The sequence below is a fragment of the Neophocaena asiaeorientalis genome, unplaced genomic scaffold (genome assembly GCF_003031525.2).
Source record: "Neophocaena asiaeorientalis asiaeorientalis breed wild unplaced genomic scaffold, Neophocaena_asiaeorientalis_V1.1 scaffold315, whole genome shotgun sequence".
NCBI classification, from domain to species: domain Eukaryota; kingdom Metazoa; phylum Chordata; class Mammalia; order Artiodactyla; family Phocoenidae; genus Neophocaena; species Neophocaena asiaeorientalis.
The window spans coordinates 1,481,364-1,497,536 of NW_020172011.1; the positions used below are offsets into that span (position 1 = coordinate 1,481,364).

Genomic DNA, 16,173 nt, shown 5'->3' on the forward strand with positions numbered 1-16,173 from the left:
AGCCAACCACAAGTAGCGACAAGTGGCTAGTAACTACTGAACTGAACAGCCCAGAGAACATCACCACCATTGCAGAAAGTTCTAGACAGCATTGTCTAAGTGTTTCTCAAGATTTTATCTCCTTTAAACTTCCTAACACCCCTATGATGCAGGAGTAATCGTTTGTCTACTTTAGAACTAAGGATTCTGTGGTACAGAGAGGTTAAAAACTTCACCAAGCTCTCAGCATATTAGTACCCAGAGCAAGGATTTAAGCTCAGGTGGGTGGCTCTGGGGCCCACCATGCTGTCTCCACGCCCAGAGCTGCCCCTAACCCCTGCTATCTACCCTGCCCTTCCTTCTTACCTCCTAGGGGTGGGGCTGAATATTCCCATTCCCCAGAAGCCATCGTCCCTTACCACTGCGCTCCTGCCAGCTCACCCTGAGGAATGAGGGCCCCTGGGCTTCAAGCCCCTTCTGGCTGAGAACCCCCCCCCTCTGTTACCCTCCCCACCCCCTTTTAGCCCCTATTTCCCTTAAAGTATTAGTATTATGGGTTTTAGTCTCGCCAGCCCATCCCCGCCTTGATTCAAGATGAGCCTGGGTCTGGGAAGAATCCTAACCTGGGAGCAGCCCTACTTCCCTCGGGTGACCTTCGTCCCCAAGAAATTATGTGCAGCCAGTTCAGCTCAGAGAGCCAACTTCACTAACGCCTCTGCAGGTGCGACCAAATCTTACTCTGCAGGGGTACAGCGAGAAGTGGGGGAGGCTTCATGCACTCAAGCTGCCGGAACCCAGTGAAAGTGGAAGCAGCCAGGGGCCGAGGCTTCAAGGGTTCTGCCTGCAAAGCACCTCGAGTGCTTGCAAGCCAGACCATTTGTGGTTGCCCCATCTCCTACCTTAGCTGTAGCCCACGTTACCCTCTAGGCCTGCAGCTGAACAAAGTTAAAGACAACTAGAGTCAGGAGATCTGTTGGAAAGAGAACAAGAGAGGAAAATGTATAAGTGTTAACATCTTGAGCTGAGCCAACAAGATATTCGATTCCTACTTTACTTCCTCGCTCCTTTTACCTCTCTCCCAATCAACTGAGTCTCAAAAGAATTGCCTGGCAGTGCCAGATTGGTTTCCCATTTCCACTGAATCAGAGAATCTCGGGCAAGAAAACTTAGAAAATTCACCCTGTCTGTTCCTGCTTTCAGCAGTAAGCACAGCAAATTCCAGACTACAGTATATGAAACTTCTCACCCAAAGACTTCCAGGAACAACCTTACTGTCAGAAAGTGCTTCCTGGTATGTTACCCACCTCTCCATGCTTCACCTTAAACTCACATGTTCAGTCCTCAGAGGATGTGCGGGTTGGGGAGATGGCCTCCTTCTCTGTTGAGAGACCAGTAGTTTCCAGTTTTTAATCTGTTACAAGTGATGCTGCTATGAACATTCTTGCACCTGTCTTTTGGTGCCCACACATGTGCATATACGTAGGAGTGAAAACGCTCAGTCATCAGGCATCTATATGTTCAGTTTTAGTAGATTCTGCCACACAGTTCTCCAAAGTGGTTGTACCAATTTATGTTTCCTGTGGAAGTGTACGTGAGTTCTAGTTGCTTCACATCCTCACCAGCACTTGGTTGTCTATAGTTTTGACCATTCTTATGGGGGCTGTGGTGGTATCTCACTGCAGTTTAAGTTTGCGTTTCCACGGTGATTTATGAAGTCAAGTTCCTTATCCTGTTCCTTATCAAGTTCCTTATCCAAGCGCTTGGATATCTGCTTTTGTAAAGTACCTATCCAAAATATTGCCCATTTTTCTAGTGGGTGGTCTGTCTTTTTCTAACTGACTTGTAGAAATTCTTATATTCTGGGTACGAGTCCTTTGTCAGCCATATGTATTGAAAATACCTTGCCACCCTGTGGGTTGCCTGTTCACTCTCCTAATGGTGTCTTTTAATGAATGGTTCTTCTCAAAATAATAACCTGACAGTCTTAAAGCCTCAGATTCAGAACCTCCAGCCCCATTCTACCCCAAACTCATCAATCCCTGATTCTCTCCTGAGCTCACAGCCCTGTAAACTCTTTTCACGATTCCACTTCTCTGCCTCATTGCAGTCTCCAGACACATTTCTCCTTGAAGAAGAGGGTACCTTGGAGAACTAGAGGTCACTCGGGGTGGGGAGTGGATGATCTTAGTGTTTCTAGAGCTGTGCTACCTTCCAGACTAAGTGATGCTGAGGCCAAGCAAATTCTGGCAGTGTCTGGGTCTTTCCACAGCCCTGTCCCACCCTAGTTCCTAGCATAAGCTTTTTCAAACCACAGAGAGAGCATCCAAAAGTGCTTGCTTGTCGCTTACCTGACTCCCTTATGCTTTACGGTCAAGAAAATTCATTGGTGTAACACTCCTTCTACCAAAGAAGAAATACCAATTTGAGCTTTTAAAATTTCTTCCCCACTTCCCGTATTTAGATTATCAAGCACTAAGAACACCCATGTCAGAGGGGGCCACCCACCCACCCCCGTGCCTGTGGCCTAGATGCTGTCCCTCCCAGTCTCACCCTGGCCTTCAGTCTGCCCCGGGTTCCCTCCTCCACGCCAGGCCAGGCCCCATGCTGCTCTGGACAGTTGCGCTGCCCTTCGGTAAGTCACCAAGCGCCAGCGTCCTCTTCTGGGCACCAAAGACTGTGAGTCGTTCCTAAGACGCGAAGTTCCTTATTTCACCTTTCCTAGTTCAAGTGGGTTTATGGCTGGAGGTTGAGACAAGTGCGTGCACATGGGCGTGCTTGAGAGTGATGGGGATGAGAGTGATGGGCATGGAGACGTGGGGGAGTCCTGGTGTTTCCTATCCCATTTTCCTGGCTCCTGGAAGGGCAGCCCTTCGATGTATCAGAGCTAATTTAGGGAGGCAGAAAATCACATGTTGAGACCCAATGACACTTTTACCCTGTGAAATCGTGTTAAAATATCCATCAGGGCTATCTTGAAAAGAAAACGATATTATAGAAGGGAAGGAGGCTGCCAGAATGTAAGAGAAGAGATCGGGGAAATGGGAAAAAAGCAGTTCCTTGCATTTCTGTCAGCAACAGGAGCAAAACATGGGGTTTTATAAGGAGATATGTTTTTATAAGGCCTCAGCTTTTTTTGGCTCCGGGCGCGCAGGCTCAGCAGCCATGGCTCACGGGCCCAGGCACTCCACGGCATGTAGGATCTTCCTCGACCGGGGCACGAACCCACGTCCCCTGCATCGGCAGGCAGACTCGCAAACACTGCGCCACCAGGGATGCCCCAAAGTCTCAGCTTTTTCTTAGAACCAGTCACCAATGACTGGGCTTCACACCTGGTCAAGAGGTTTATGCTCTAAGTGTCCAAAGCCCCCTTCAAACCGACCGTTCTTCTTCTGCCTACACCCTCTCTCTATTGTGGAGGGTGGCGGGGGTGTGCTGATTTGGGTCTGACTGGTCCATGGGGACCGATATGAAGGTTCAATTCCATTCTTCTGAATCTATACCACTGTCCTCGCTCTGAGCACCCCGGGGCAAGTCACCCCTGCCAGTGACTGCAGGGACTGGTCTCCAGGCAGAGGATTGTTCTGGGGTGAGTTACTCGGCTCCCCCAGGCTCGGCCCAGGCTCGGCTCAGGCTCGGCCCAGGCTCGGCCCAGGCTCGGCTCAGGCTCGGCCCAGGCTCGGCCCAGGCTCGGCTCACGCTCGGCTCACGCTCGGCTCACGCTCGGCTCAGGCTCCCCCAGGCTCGGCCCAGGCTCAGCTCAGGCTCGGCTCAGGCTCGGCTCAGGCTCGGCTCAGGCTCATCTACTGTCCCCCTGCTACACTTAAACGAAACAAGTCTGGGCACATAGTGCTTTACGGTTTCTGAGTTGACTCACATTTTGTTTTAAACTTGGTCCCAGAAATTTGTTTGTTTTCATTGAACCAAAAAAGCAAAACCATTCCTAAATACACTTGCTTCCTAGACAGAGTTTGTGGGCGTTTATCCCCTGGGAAGAAAACACCTGTTTCACTCAGGGCTCTTCCTTCCCCGACATCACCGTGTTGCCCTGTGTGTTCTATGAGTGGCTGTTTGGACAACTGAGAAGGTCAGTGCTCACGTTAGTGCAGGGACAGGATGGCCTCGTGCCCGGATACACCCCAGAGGAGAGGTTGCCAAGGGCAAATCACTTCCTTGTGAAAGGAACAGCCCTTGGACTTGACTAGATAAAGTCTAAGAGCTTCCCAGCGTGTACCCCAGGATCTGGATGGGAGAGAGCAAAGGAAGAAGGAGGGAGAGTCAGTGACTGGCTGACTAGTGGACAGAGTATGGGGAACCCAGGCAGAACTGAGTCACACCTGATGCTCAGGACCCCAGAAAGCCAGCCTAAGATTCAGAGAGAATGGCTAAATGTGTAGGAATGGAGTTACCATAAAGGTAGAGCTGCTATTTCCTCTCAGATGTGGACAGAGAGACAGAGAAAACAAAACACTGAATACCTGCTTTGTAGTACATACATTATCTCATCTAACCTTCAGGACGTTATAGGGCAGGGTTTTTTTTTATCTCTATTAAACAGTTGAGGAAGCTGAGGTTCAAAAATGTTTAAGAATTACACTGCTAGGGCTTCCCTGGTGGCGCAGTGGAAGCAAAATTACCCTGGTAACAATGCAAACCCAAGTTCATATGATGTCAAACCCCATGCTTTCTCCATTCTACCTCACTACCTCTAGTCTGGGTATAGTTGGATTCTAATCAGGTAAAACTAGAAAATAAAATTCATTTAAAGTGTCTGGCAGGACATGGTCACACAATAAATGGTGCCTATTATTAGTATTGGTTATCAGGGATTCAAGAGGCTAGAAGCCCTGACATTGAACATGCTGGTACATGGCTGTACGTTAAAGATGTTTTTAAAGTTTAGGAGATGAACCTAGATCTTCCTCTGAGCTGGGCATTAGCCAGTTTCACTCTCAATACTGGAACCCACCCCCCATGTGCAAACACAGCGTCTGTGACACACGACCCTCCCAGCTGCATGGCAGCCACAGCTTGGCAAAGCAACATGTTCCCCATGTGGTAGAACTCGACCGTGACATAGTTCCTCATGTTGAACTGAAACCTGCCTCTCTGATCTAACTTCCGTGAATTGGTTCCACTTCTGCCCTATGAAGTAACAAGTCTCTCCCTTCTTTTAAGCTTAGCCATCAAGTATTTGAAGGCCACTGTGTATCCCTGTGTACTCTCTCCCGTCTTTCTCAGATAAATGTCTCCCAATCCCTCTAATAGGAAATGCTTTCTAGACTCTGTTCATTGTCCTAGTCTGCTTGATCTTGAGGGCTTTGTCAGTGGGCCAGGAGCTGGACTTTCTCATCCCTCCCATAGTGGCCTGAGTACTGAGTTCAGTGGGGCTGCTCCCTGCATCATTCGGGACTCTGTTGTGCGACTTAGCGTGACAATAGCTCTCAGCTATCTCATCACGCTGTCACCTCATCTTCAGCCTGCAGTTCACTGAGGCCCTCCGGTCTTCTTTATAGGAACTGCTGTAGGGAGGTGTTGCCCACTCTGTCCCCAGTTGGCGGCTGTCTTGATTATACACATTGGTCCTGCAGTCACAGCCCCAAGGTCTTGCAGTGCCCTGGACAGCAAGTCATCAGGATCTGGGGACACGAGCTCATTTGAAGTGCCTATGCTCCCTGGATGCCTTCTCTCTTGTTATAGGCGTCAGTCCCCTCAACCCTGTCTGTTCCTCGCTTTGTAGCTGCAAAATCGTTTTCCAGGGGAGAAGAGAAAGGAAGGGGAGGCATCACTACCCAGCAAGGTCTTACTTAGTCACTCTGAGGTCAGGCCTTCTTTCTGCTTTCAGTCAATGTAGTAACCACCTTCCCAGGCAGAGGGTTGATACAATCTATGTAACTACTCTGTAAGGGAAAAATGACTATTATCTTTTCTGTTATACAGACAGAACCAGGAACTGGAGGCTCTTGAACTTTAAACAACTTGTCCAAGGTCACATAGAAAGAGATGGATTCATGAGTCTAGTCCAGGTCATCTGGTTCCAAAGCCTGCATGCTCTCCACTACACCAAGCTCAAAGAAGATGTGTTTAGACATGAAGGGATGGAGGGATGGTAAGAAAGAGATTCTGCACACTGAGAACCTGCAGGTGAGCTAACCTGAGTATGTAGAGAATGTGTCCCAGGTCACGTGGACTGCAAGGATGACAGCCTGTGAATGAACATCCCAAACATCTGCTGAGGGGGTCTTCACCCACCCCCTCCAAGGCCATTCTTGCATTTCTCAGGGTTCTGCACAGCACCCAACAATGAAGGGCACAGGTAAATGCCTGGGAACAGGCTGGACTGACTGCACTCAGCCCTACACCATTCGTCATTTCACCCCTTGCCCCAAAGCCCAGAATACGCTCCACTGCTTTATATCCAACTGTGCCCCTCAGTTTAGGGTCCTCCAACCCTTGGACTGATCACACCTGCCTCACTTCATCTGTCATCATTTTGTGGTTTGGCCTCTCTTTCCTGGCCACCTGTTCTCCTCAAACATTGGGTCCTCTAGAGGCATTAGTGCAATGCATACAAGGTGCAACACGGTGTGTGATGTGCTGGCCCGTTGATACTTCTCTTATCCGTCCGAGCTGCCCGTCCATGTCCCACGACCTTTTAATGATTTCCTCCAGGGAAATCTCACCTCTTTCCTCTGATCACTCCCATACGCTATTCCCCAGAGCTCTGTGGACAGATGGACCACAGGAATCAGGTCCTGCCTTTGCTGTCTGAGTTCTTCTGTAGGTGTAAATTGGACCCTCAGCACATTAGCGTAAGAATCTAGTCCTATGTTTTCTATTTTTTGTTTTTGTTTTCTTTTTGCAGTACGTGGGCCTCTCACTGTTGTGGCCTCTCCCGTTGCGGAGCACAGGCTCCGGACGCGCAGGCTCAGCGGCCATGGCTCACGGGCCCAGCCGCTCCGCGGCATGTGGGATCTTCCCGGACTGGGGCACGAACCCGCGTCCCCTGCATCGGCAGGCGGACTCTCAACCACTGCACCACCAGGGAAGCCCTGTTTTCTATTTTTGTTCCCTGCCCCGCATGAGTGGGCACAAAGGAAAGCATTCATGCATCTATTCAGTATATGCTTATTAAACACAGACCATGATCCAGGCACAGGCACTAGGCATAAGTAACACGGCAGTGAACAAGACAGGCAGAGTACGTGCTCTCATGGGGCTTACATTCTTGACAGAGGGAGACAGGTGATAACAAGTAGGCAATTTAATGATAAGATAATTTCAAACAGTGATAAGTGCTGATGATAATACAATAGGGTATTGTGATAGTGATGGAAGAGAATTCTTTTGACTGGGGGCCCCCAGCAAGACCTGTTTAAGGAGGTGGCATTTGAACTGAGATAGGGTAAAGGATTCTAGGCAGCAGGTCCACCGTAAAAGTTGAGTGGCTGAGTGGCGGGGTGGCTGGATGTCTGGGTGACTGGGTGGTTAAGTGGTTAGATAGTTGGGTGGCTGGGTGTTGAGTGGCTGGGTGACTAAGCAGTTGGGCGACTTAGACAGGTGCTTAGGGGGCTGGGTGGTTGACTGGTTGAATGGATGTTAGCGCCCATTTATAAGGTGACAGTCCTCCTTGTCAGAAAGCTTTTTCTGCTACTTAATCGAATTCTATCACTTTGTTCTCTTGCAGTTCCCTGTGTAGGGAAAACTGGTGAGTCTTGTCTATGTCTCTTTCATTTCCAAGTGTGTCTCTGGGCCAAAACTTAATGGACAGGGAAAAGTCAGGGCCATTGGGTCCCCCAGAAACATCTTCAGAGCAGCACCTGCCTAGGCTTCTTCCTCAGGAGTCTCCAGTAATGCCCAGGAAGAGGAGACACCCAGCACTCCAGTCTCTCAGGCTGAGAATAGTTATAGGGTGACTCAAGTCCCAGAAGAATGGCTCTAGGCCACTATCTGGCTCCCTTACAAGTAACAATGGCTTCAATCTCTTCCTCTCAGTGTGGCTCTGGAGCTCCTGTAACCTCCATTCATCAAGGCTCTGGACTCCCTTCCATCCCTCTAATGTTCAAAGAAGCAGGCATCTTTCTCTGTGGATCTTCCTTCTTTCTCTCTTGGCTACCTTTGCCCTCCCGCCCATCCTGTCCCACTGAACTCCATGGAGCCTCTGTCAAGTAGGTGAAAACTCTGGCCTAGAAACATTTTGACCTCCAAGGACACGTTCTGTGTACGCCAGGGAGGGAAATCTAAACCAGTAGTCAGTGATGCTAGAAAGAGTAGCCAAGGAAGCAAGACCCATTATTCAGCTGTGCTGTGAGCATCGTTACCTAGTCTAGGGGGAGGGGAATGGGTTCTAGGGATCCAGGCGGGTCCAGGCAAAGGCAGGATGTTCTGGGACTCTCCTCAGGGCTCCCTATCTGATTACTCATCACTACTCCCAGGCTTCTGAGGCTGTCTGGGATCAAAGGAGTATGTCCTGGGGCCAGGCCAGCCTGGGATTGCCCTGCAGGTGATGCTGGGTCCCCAGGAGCTCTTCTCTCGTCCATGTCAGGACATAAAATGCATTTTAGAAATGAGGACAGAAATGACAGATCCTTCACCATGACTGTGGTGGAAATGAACCTCACCGCTGGGAGTGCCGTTGGAGGCTGGGCCTGGGGAAGCCTGATGAGGGAAGCAGGAGGGAGCGAGCCCAGGCCGTGGCACATCCAACACCCACCCCTCCAGCTCCTCTCTGGTGGACAGGGGTGCAGCTACCATTAGAGGTGGACGCTGAAGAAAGAGCTGTACTGGAGTCACCAGAGGAAAAGAAACCAATCTAGGGGAGTGAGAATCTAATAAGGAGGAATGAAGCAGAACAATAGACGGAAGGAATCCAACTTGACTCAGGCTTGAGGTGGCCACTCATGTGGCGGAGGAAAATGCAGTATGAAAGGAGACAAGGAGGGGGACTTCCCTAGAGGTCCAGCGGTTAAGGCTCCGCGCTTCCACTGCAGGGGGCACGGGTTAGATCTCTGGTCACAAAAAAAGGAGACAAGGAGGGTAGGAGGGAAAGAGGCCAGAGAGAAGGCACAGGGAGAGGAGGGGAGGGGAGGGGGGAATAGAGGAGAAGGGCAGAGGAAGGAGAGAGGAAGGAGGGGTGCAGGAAAGCAGAAGCCCTGCCGTGGTCTGGCATGAAGGCCTGGGAGACAGTGACAGCTGTGAAGGAGCTGACCAGGAGCCTCCATCCCAGGGAGGGTTGCGGGGGAGGGCTGCGGGAGGCATTAGGCTGGGGGACAGAGGGAGAAAATGGACTGAGGGACCTGCAGCTCCAGGGTGACCCTGTTCCCATGTCTCACAGCCTGGCTGAGCCTCCAAGTGCAGCCAGACCCCGTGTTTGAAGGGGATATCCTGACTCTGCGATGCTGGGGAAGGAGGAACGCAGCACTGTCCCAGGTGAAATTCTACAGGGATGGAAAATTCCTCCATCTCTCTAAGGACAACCAGCCTCTGTCCACGGGAACAGCAACAGTGAACAGCAGTGGCCGGTACAGCTGCACTGGACAGGTGACATACATGCAATATGTGGGCAGACAAACCTCAAGGACTGTCATGGTTCAAGTCCAAGGTGAGTCACAACTTGGGGGACTGGGGGGAGCGGGAAGGGTGCTGCTCAGGGATCTGGTCTTACAGGTCAGCAGCGCTCTGGGCAGCGCCCCTCTCTCTGGCCTCCCCTGATGCTGGGCCAATCTGCAGGGTCCTGAGATGTCCAGGATGCTGTCCACATGCCCTGCCCCGCCATGGGGCATGTCTGGAGCCAGGGAAGGGGGGGAAGATGCCCTGTGGGGAAAGGGAAGAACCAGCCCTGATGCTCCCCCCTTGAGACCCTGAGCCAGACCCTTTTCCTCTGGGCACTAGGTGACCTTTAAGGCCCTTCTGTCTCTGGCCTCCTGGGACCCCAGAGGGGCTCAGGGCTGTGGGAGTCGGTTCAGAGCTGGTGTGTGAGATGAGAAGCCAGGTGCTGGGAGACAGTGACAGCACTTCCCACAGGCACAGGGCAGGGCCTGGGATGTGCCGAAGCTCAGACCTCACCTCAGACTCCAGGGGCCTCGCTGTCCAGGACACCCCTCCTGAGCTGCGGGCTGCCTCATCCCAGAGCTGTTCCTGCCTCCTGTGCTGAGAGCCCACCCCTCTCGTGAGCTCCGTGGTGGGAGCCTGGAGCCCACTCCCCTGTGAGGGGAGCCAGAGGTCAGCCTGGCAGCTCCTCTTCTCCTTGCACAAGGAGGGCCACACCCTGCAGGACAGGAGCCTCCACCCAGAACTCTGCATCCCAGCAGCCGAGGAGGGAGACTCCGGGCTTTACTGGTGCAAGGCGGCCCTTGAGGGTGGCTGGGTCCAGAAACAGAGTCCCCAGCTGGAGGTCAGGGTGAGGGGAGGACAGGGAGACCCTCCCCAGGGGCCTGGGCAGTGGGGCCCCCTGGGAATGTGGGGAGGGGTCCCTAAGGGAGGAGCCTGGGGGGTCCCGCTGACCCTTCCAAACTGTGTGCTTCCCCGGTGCCTGTGTCCCGTCCTCTGCTCACCTTGAGACCCCCCAGCCGAGTTGTGGAGCTCCTCCCCTCCGATCCTCATTCTACCTCAATGGGGACACCCTGCGGAACCACGTGGCTCCCCATGGTGGAGCCATCTCCTTCCTCTTCCCGGTGATGTCAGAGCAGGATGCTGGGGACTACACCTGCGAGGCTGAGAACAGTGTCTCCAAAGAGACAAGCAAGGCTGAGACACTCTCCGTGGATGGTAGGTCTTGTCCCCCAACTGGGCTGTGAGCCCCAGCAAGCTGGCCAGGGTCAGATCTCACTCCTCTGTGTTCCTCGCGCCATGCTGGGTACAGAGTAGGCACTGCATGACTGCCTGAGCATGGACCCCGCTTGGAGCATCTGTCCACTGAACCTGGCAGGGAAACAATGAAGTCCACAGAGAGTGAGAGGCACCATGGAGGGAGGGCCACATGGTCTTCCATGGAATTGCCCATCCATGTTGACATCCTTTGATCTGTCCCTCATTCCCACTGGCAAGGCTCCTTCAGGCCAGGTGGTTCCCACTAATGCCAACCACCCTGCCTCTCCTGTGCCAGTCTGGGGTGCATTTGTTAATTTCATCCTCAATGCTCATGGTCACCCCTACTCACCCCCCAGGTCCTTGGGTCTTATCTGCCCCCACTAGCATCAACTGGCTGGTTCCCTGGCTGCCTGCAAACCTGCTTGGCATGGTGGTCATTGCTGCTGCACTTCTAGGGTATTTCAGACCCCGGAGAAAAACCGGTCAGTAACTCTTTCTGGCTTTCTTGTTTGCTGAATCCCTATGCCAGGTACAGCCCAGCCATTGGAAAGCCAGAGGCTGACAGGACCAACTGCTTACTTCTGGGTATTGGGAGGAGGAGGGACTTCTCTTCACACGTTATACAAAGGGGCCCCAGGAGGGACACTTACAGCTTCCAGAGCTCACACACACAGACACAGTGTCTCACACGCCCAATCACCCAGAGAGCGCACAGACACACTCCTGCCCACTGGGGCATGAATAAAGGCACAAACAGGATTTCTTACAAGCCAGACGAGGTGCAGATCAACGTCCTTCACATTTGGAAGACAGTCTGTGGCTGTGAATATACTGAACAAACCCAAGGCCTCCAGTCCTCTCGTTAAAGTCAGCAGAGCTCCGGTCTGCTTAGCGGAGGAGAAAGAAGACGTGAGAACTCCAGTGCACGTGCGTGCTCACGCATACACACTTCTGTGCCCTGGGTGAGAGTCCATGGCTGCCAACTCATCAGGAAGGAAGTGTGGTGGAGAGCACTGGGGAATAGCCCGGTCCCAGCACTGCTATTTGCTAATTCAGTAACCTTGGGCCAGCTCCTTTCAAGTTTCACGAAATGTCTCCCTCTTGGGATGTTGTAAGGTCTGAGTTAGTGAGGTGACATCTGTCTCATACCTGATGTAGTAGCCTGGCACTGAGTGGGTGCTCAGTACATCCTCATTCTGTTCTGAGCACATCACCCCGGCAGGCTCCCAAACTGCCTTTGCTCCTGTTATCCATTCTGTAATTCCTCTGATCAGAGTCATAAAAAGTTTAGCTAAGGGCTTCCCTGGTGGCGCAGTGGTTGAGAGTCCGCCTGCCGATGCAGGGGACACGGGTTCGTGCCCCGGTCTGGGAAGACCCCACATGCCGCGGAGTGGCTGGGCCTGTGAGCCATGGCCGCTGAGCCTGTGCGTCCGGAGCCTGTGCTCCGCAACGGGAGAGGCCACAGCAGTGAGAGGCCAAAAGTTTAGCTAAAATTCAGATGAGAGAAATTCTATAGGGAGAGAATTCTATAGGGAGAAATAAGTGAAAACAATCAGATAAATGGCATTTCTAGGTCACCTATTGGTTTTGAAATTCCAGACTCTCCTCTTCTTCCTGTCATGGTCATGATAATTAAGCATGAATGTTGGCTTTCAAAGCAATCACCTTTGGTGGCTACAAGTTTATTCTAACCCTTGTTTGCCTGGGGCTATGTTGAAGGGAATGGCTCCCAGTGCCAAAGCTATCTGGTGCCAGTTTATTCCTAGGGCTTCAAATCCACCTACAGAAGTTCAAATCAACCTACTTCTTCCTCCCTGGGGGCAATATTCTTATTTTCCACTTGCCAAGGGCAAAAGTAATTGTTCTCATAGACCTCCAGCTAGGTTTGCTTTTTCAAGTTTGCAGCTCCCTCAGTTAAGGAATTTGTGATGAGTTCTGAGAGCTAAGCCAGACTGTTCTTTGAGGAAGACCACCCAGTCCTGCAATCCAAGTAGTCTTCCCTGACCATCAGGCAGGATACCTGAAAGCATCTCTCCCCAGCCCTAGACCCACTACCTCACCAGGCACCCCAGTTAGGGCTTGAGCCAGGCTCCGACTTCCTCTCCCCTTTTTAATTTAGCAGCCTTTGTCCATCTAACTTCTCATCTCTCCTTTCCTTTAGTCTTGAGTCTAGATTTCATGAAGGCAGGCCAGAGTTGCTTTAAGGTATACCTGTGCAGTGGGAGAAAGATGGAGCCAGGCCCAGAGTTAGATGAGGAAGCAGCTGGAGTAGGGGACCATGAACTGAAGATCTGTGAATTCTACCATCTCTGCACCTGTCATAAAGCCAGCCTGGTCTCAATAGCATGGGTGTTTCTGCCCACTCACCTCTGGGTCAGAGAGTTAAAGGCAAAGCAACACAGTACAGCCATCTCCCTCCCAGGCCCAAACAAGATGGTGGAGGAACAGTCACTGGTGAAAGATCTTCAAGAGGAAGATGCCTTTCACAGGGAACAAAGGAGCGTCCCTCTTCATGTGGCGATTTTGCCTCCACACCCATTCCCACTCCTCTACCCCACCCCTACTGCCAGTCTGGGAGCACCTGGGCTCCATTTTGTTAAGGAACCTGTCTCTCATGAAAATAAGACTCCTGGTGGTGGGCCTATCATCTCAGAAGCTCAGGGGCACACAACCTTCCTTAGAATGTCACTCAGAAAACCACCTTCAGGCCCAATTCCATAGCCATGCAAGAAACACAGTCCAACAGCTTTTTTCTTCATGCCCAGCTTTAGAAGACCCTTAACCATTTCCAGACAGCATATCCATTCCTCAACAAACACAAATGTGCCACCACTGAAGATATTCCACAGACTGTATCTCTGAAGGCAATGTTCAAAACATTTTGACCAATTATGGGATTACTAGGACAAGGATGTGACCATACAGGAGGTCTACTTTGAAGTAGCAGTTACCTAAGTGTGCAAGTTCTGGTTGTTTGCTTAAAAGTGTTCATTTCATTTCCCACTGTCACACCTCCCATAAAACACAGTTCCATCAAATTCACAGAGCTCTTCACGAATGGAGACTCAGAAACACAGACTTGACAAATGAGCATTAGAGGCCTGAGTCTCCACAAATGCCCTCCTGGTTTTACAGGAGGAGCCATGTCCAAAGGTGCTACCTTACAACTCTGATGCTTTCTTGCCGTTAGAGCTAATGAATATTTCTTGGACACCAGGCATGAACCAGGTGACCCAACATCCACCTGTGACCCAATTCCTATCCCAAGAGCTAATTTTTATAGTTCTGGAAACGCCTGCTTTCACAGAGGCAGCGTGCTAGTGGAGAAAAAGTGTACACACTGGATTAAGATTCTGTCTCCACCACTTTCTGTGTGACCTCGAAGAAGTCACCTCTCCCAACCTCAGTCACCTCATCTAAAAAACGGAAGTCACAGCATCAACCTTTGCAAGGTGGTTGTGAAGAACCTCAGAAACCGAAGATTTAGGTAGGGGGGGCTTTTGTGACATCCAGCTCTGTGCTTGTCCCTGGGTTAGGAGGTTTGCTATTAAGTAGACGCTGAGTTTGAATTCCCTGGCCCTGTTTCTGGCACGTGGTATGTTGTCAAAGTTATTAGCTTTTCCTCCTTCTGAAAAGCAGCGTGACTGGTGGGTCTGAGCCCTTTCGATACAAGGATGTGACCCATCCTTTCTGACCCTGCTTCCTCTCAGTTTGTGATTCCCATGGAGCTAGCCTCCCCTCTGGGGTATTTTTCAAAGGAAACATCCTATAAAAGTTAACCGTGTCCAGGGCTTCCCTGGTGGCGCAGTGGTTGGGAGTCCGCCTGCCGATGCAGGGGACGCGGGTTCGTGCCCCGGTCCGCGAAGATCCCACGTGCCGCGGAGCGGCTGGGCCCGTGAGCCATGGCCGCTAAGCCTGCGCGTCCGGAGCCTGTGCTCCGCAACGGGAGAGGCCACAACAGTGAGAGGCCCGCGTACCACAAAAAAAAAAAAAAGTTAACCGTGTCCAGACCTGTGAATTAACCCTCGTTAACAAACCAGCCTCAGACCTCCAGCGACCTCTGCTGGCATTCTCTTTTTTTTAGTTTAATTTTTTTATACAATTTTTAAAGGTAATTTTATACAATTTTTAAAGGTAACTGACATTCTTTCTCTCAGCCTCTCTGTCCCCACTGTCCACTCTGCTCTCTGAGGGCGTTCAGTGAATTGTGCCTTTGCGTCTCCTAGGGCCCCTTCCACCCCAGAATCTGCCCCCAGCCACAGGTGGAGAGGAACACCTACTGTATGTCAATGGTAAGGACTTGCAGTAGCACCAGTGTCTGTCCATAAAGGCAGAGAAAGGCCTCTTAAGGGGAGTCATGAGAAAGAAGGCCTCATGAGCCCGAGTCTCAGGAATCAGAGTCATCTGGGGAAGGAAACAGATGGCTTCTGGGGAGAGCTTAAGGGGCCAGTGCATGGAGCTGGTGGTGGGAGAGGGAAGCAGGAAGGGATCCCAGCCCCCAAGAGGGAGGTGTAGACCAAGGGTTAGCAAATTTGACCATGGGTCAAGTCTGGTCCACCAAGTATTTGTGTCATGTGTGGCTGCTATCACACTACAGAGCCAGGTATTTGCAAAACCTAAAATATTCACTACCTTTTTTACAGAAAAAGATTGCCAACCTCTAGTTTAAACAATGTCAGGGCTGAGGAAGCTGCTAGAATCTGCTGCAGGGTTCAGGCACCTCCTGCCAAGATGGATATCCCACATTAATAACTGCTTCCCACTGGCAGTTATCACCATAACAGCCCCTAATTAGCTTCCCTCCATAAGTGTTTCTGGGTCTTGAGGTGGGAGAGCAGGTGGGTCCTATTCAAGCTGCACCTGTGTTTCTTCTTTCAGTTCATTGCCAGAATGAGAACGATGAAGGGGTTATCTACTCTGTAGTACGTACGATCCCAAAGGAGAGTGAAAGGTGAGTGATCTCGGGTCAAACTTGACGTCTTTGCTAATGTAAAGGGGAAGTTTGGGGCCTAGGGTGAGGTATCACTACCACCATCATCACCATGACAACTGTCATCACCCTGACCACCATCATCACCCTGACCACCAACATCACCCTGACCACCATCATCACCCTGACCACCATCATCACCCTGACCACCATCACCCTGACCACCAACATCACCATGACCACCAACATCACCCTGACCACCAACATCACCATGACCACCAACATCACCCTGACCACCAACATCACCATGACCACCAACATCACCCTGACCACCAACATCACCATGACCACCAACATCACCCTGACCACCAACATCACCATGACCACCAACATCACCCTGACCACCAACATCACCATGACCACCATCACCCTGACCACGACCACCTTCACCACCACCA

The 16,173-nt window shown here is 51.4% G+C and overlaps 1 protein-coding gene across 1 annotated transcript; it reads left to right on the top strand.

The window, feature by feature from the left end:
* The first annotated feature begins 2,580 nt into the window (after nt 1-2,580).
* Nucleotides 2,581-15,740, top strand: FCRL6 (Fc receptor like 6). The gene is given in 10 exon segments (XM_024750847.1): nt 2,581-2,611; nt 7,664-7,684; nt 9,311-9,577; nt 10,106-10,167; nt 10,169-10,416; nt 10,461-10,490; nt 10,550-10,743; nt 11,142-11,267; nt 15,012-15,077; nt 15,664-15,740. Coding segments are annotated over 10 exon segments (1,122 nt in total).
* Nucleotides 15,741-16,173: the final 433 nt, after the last annotated feature.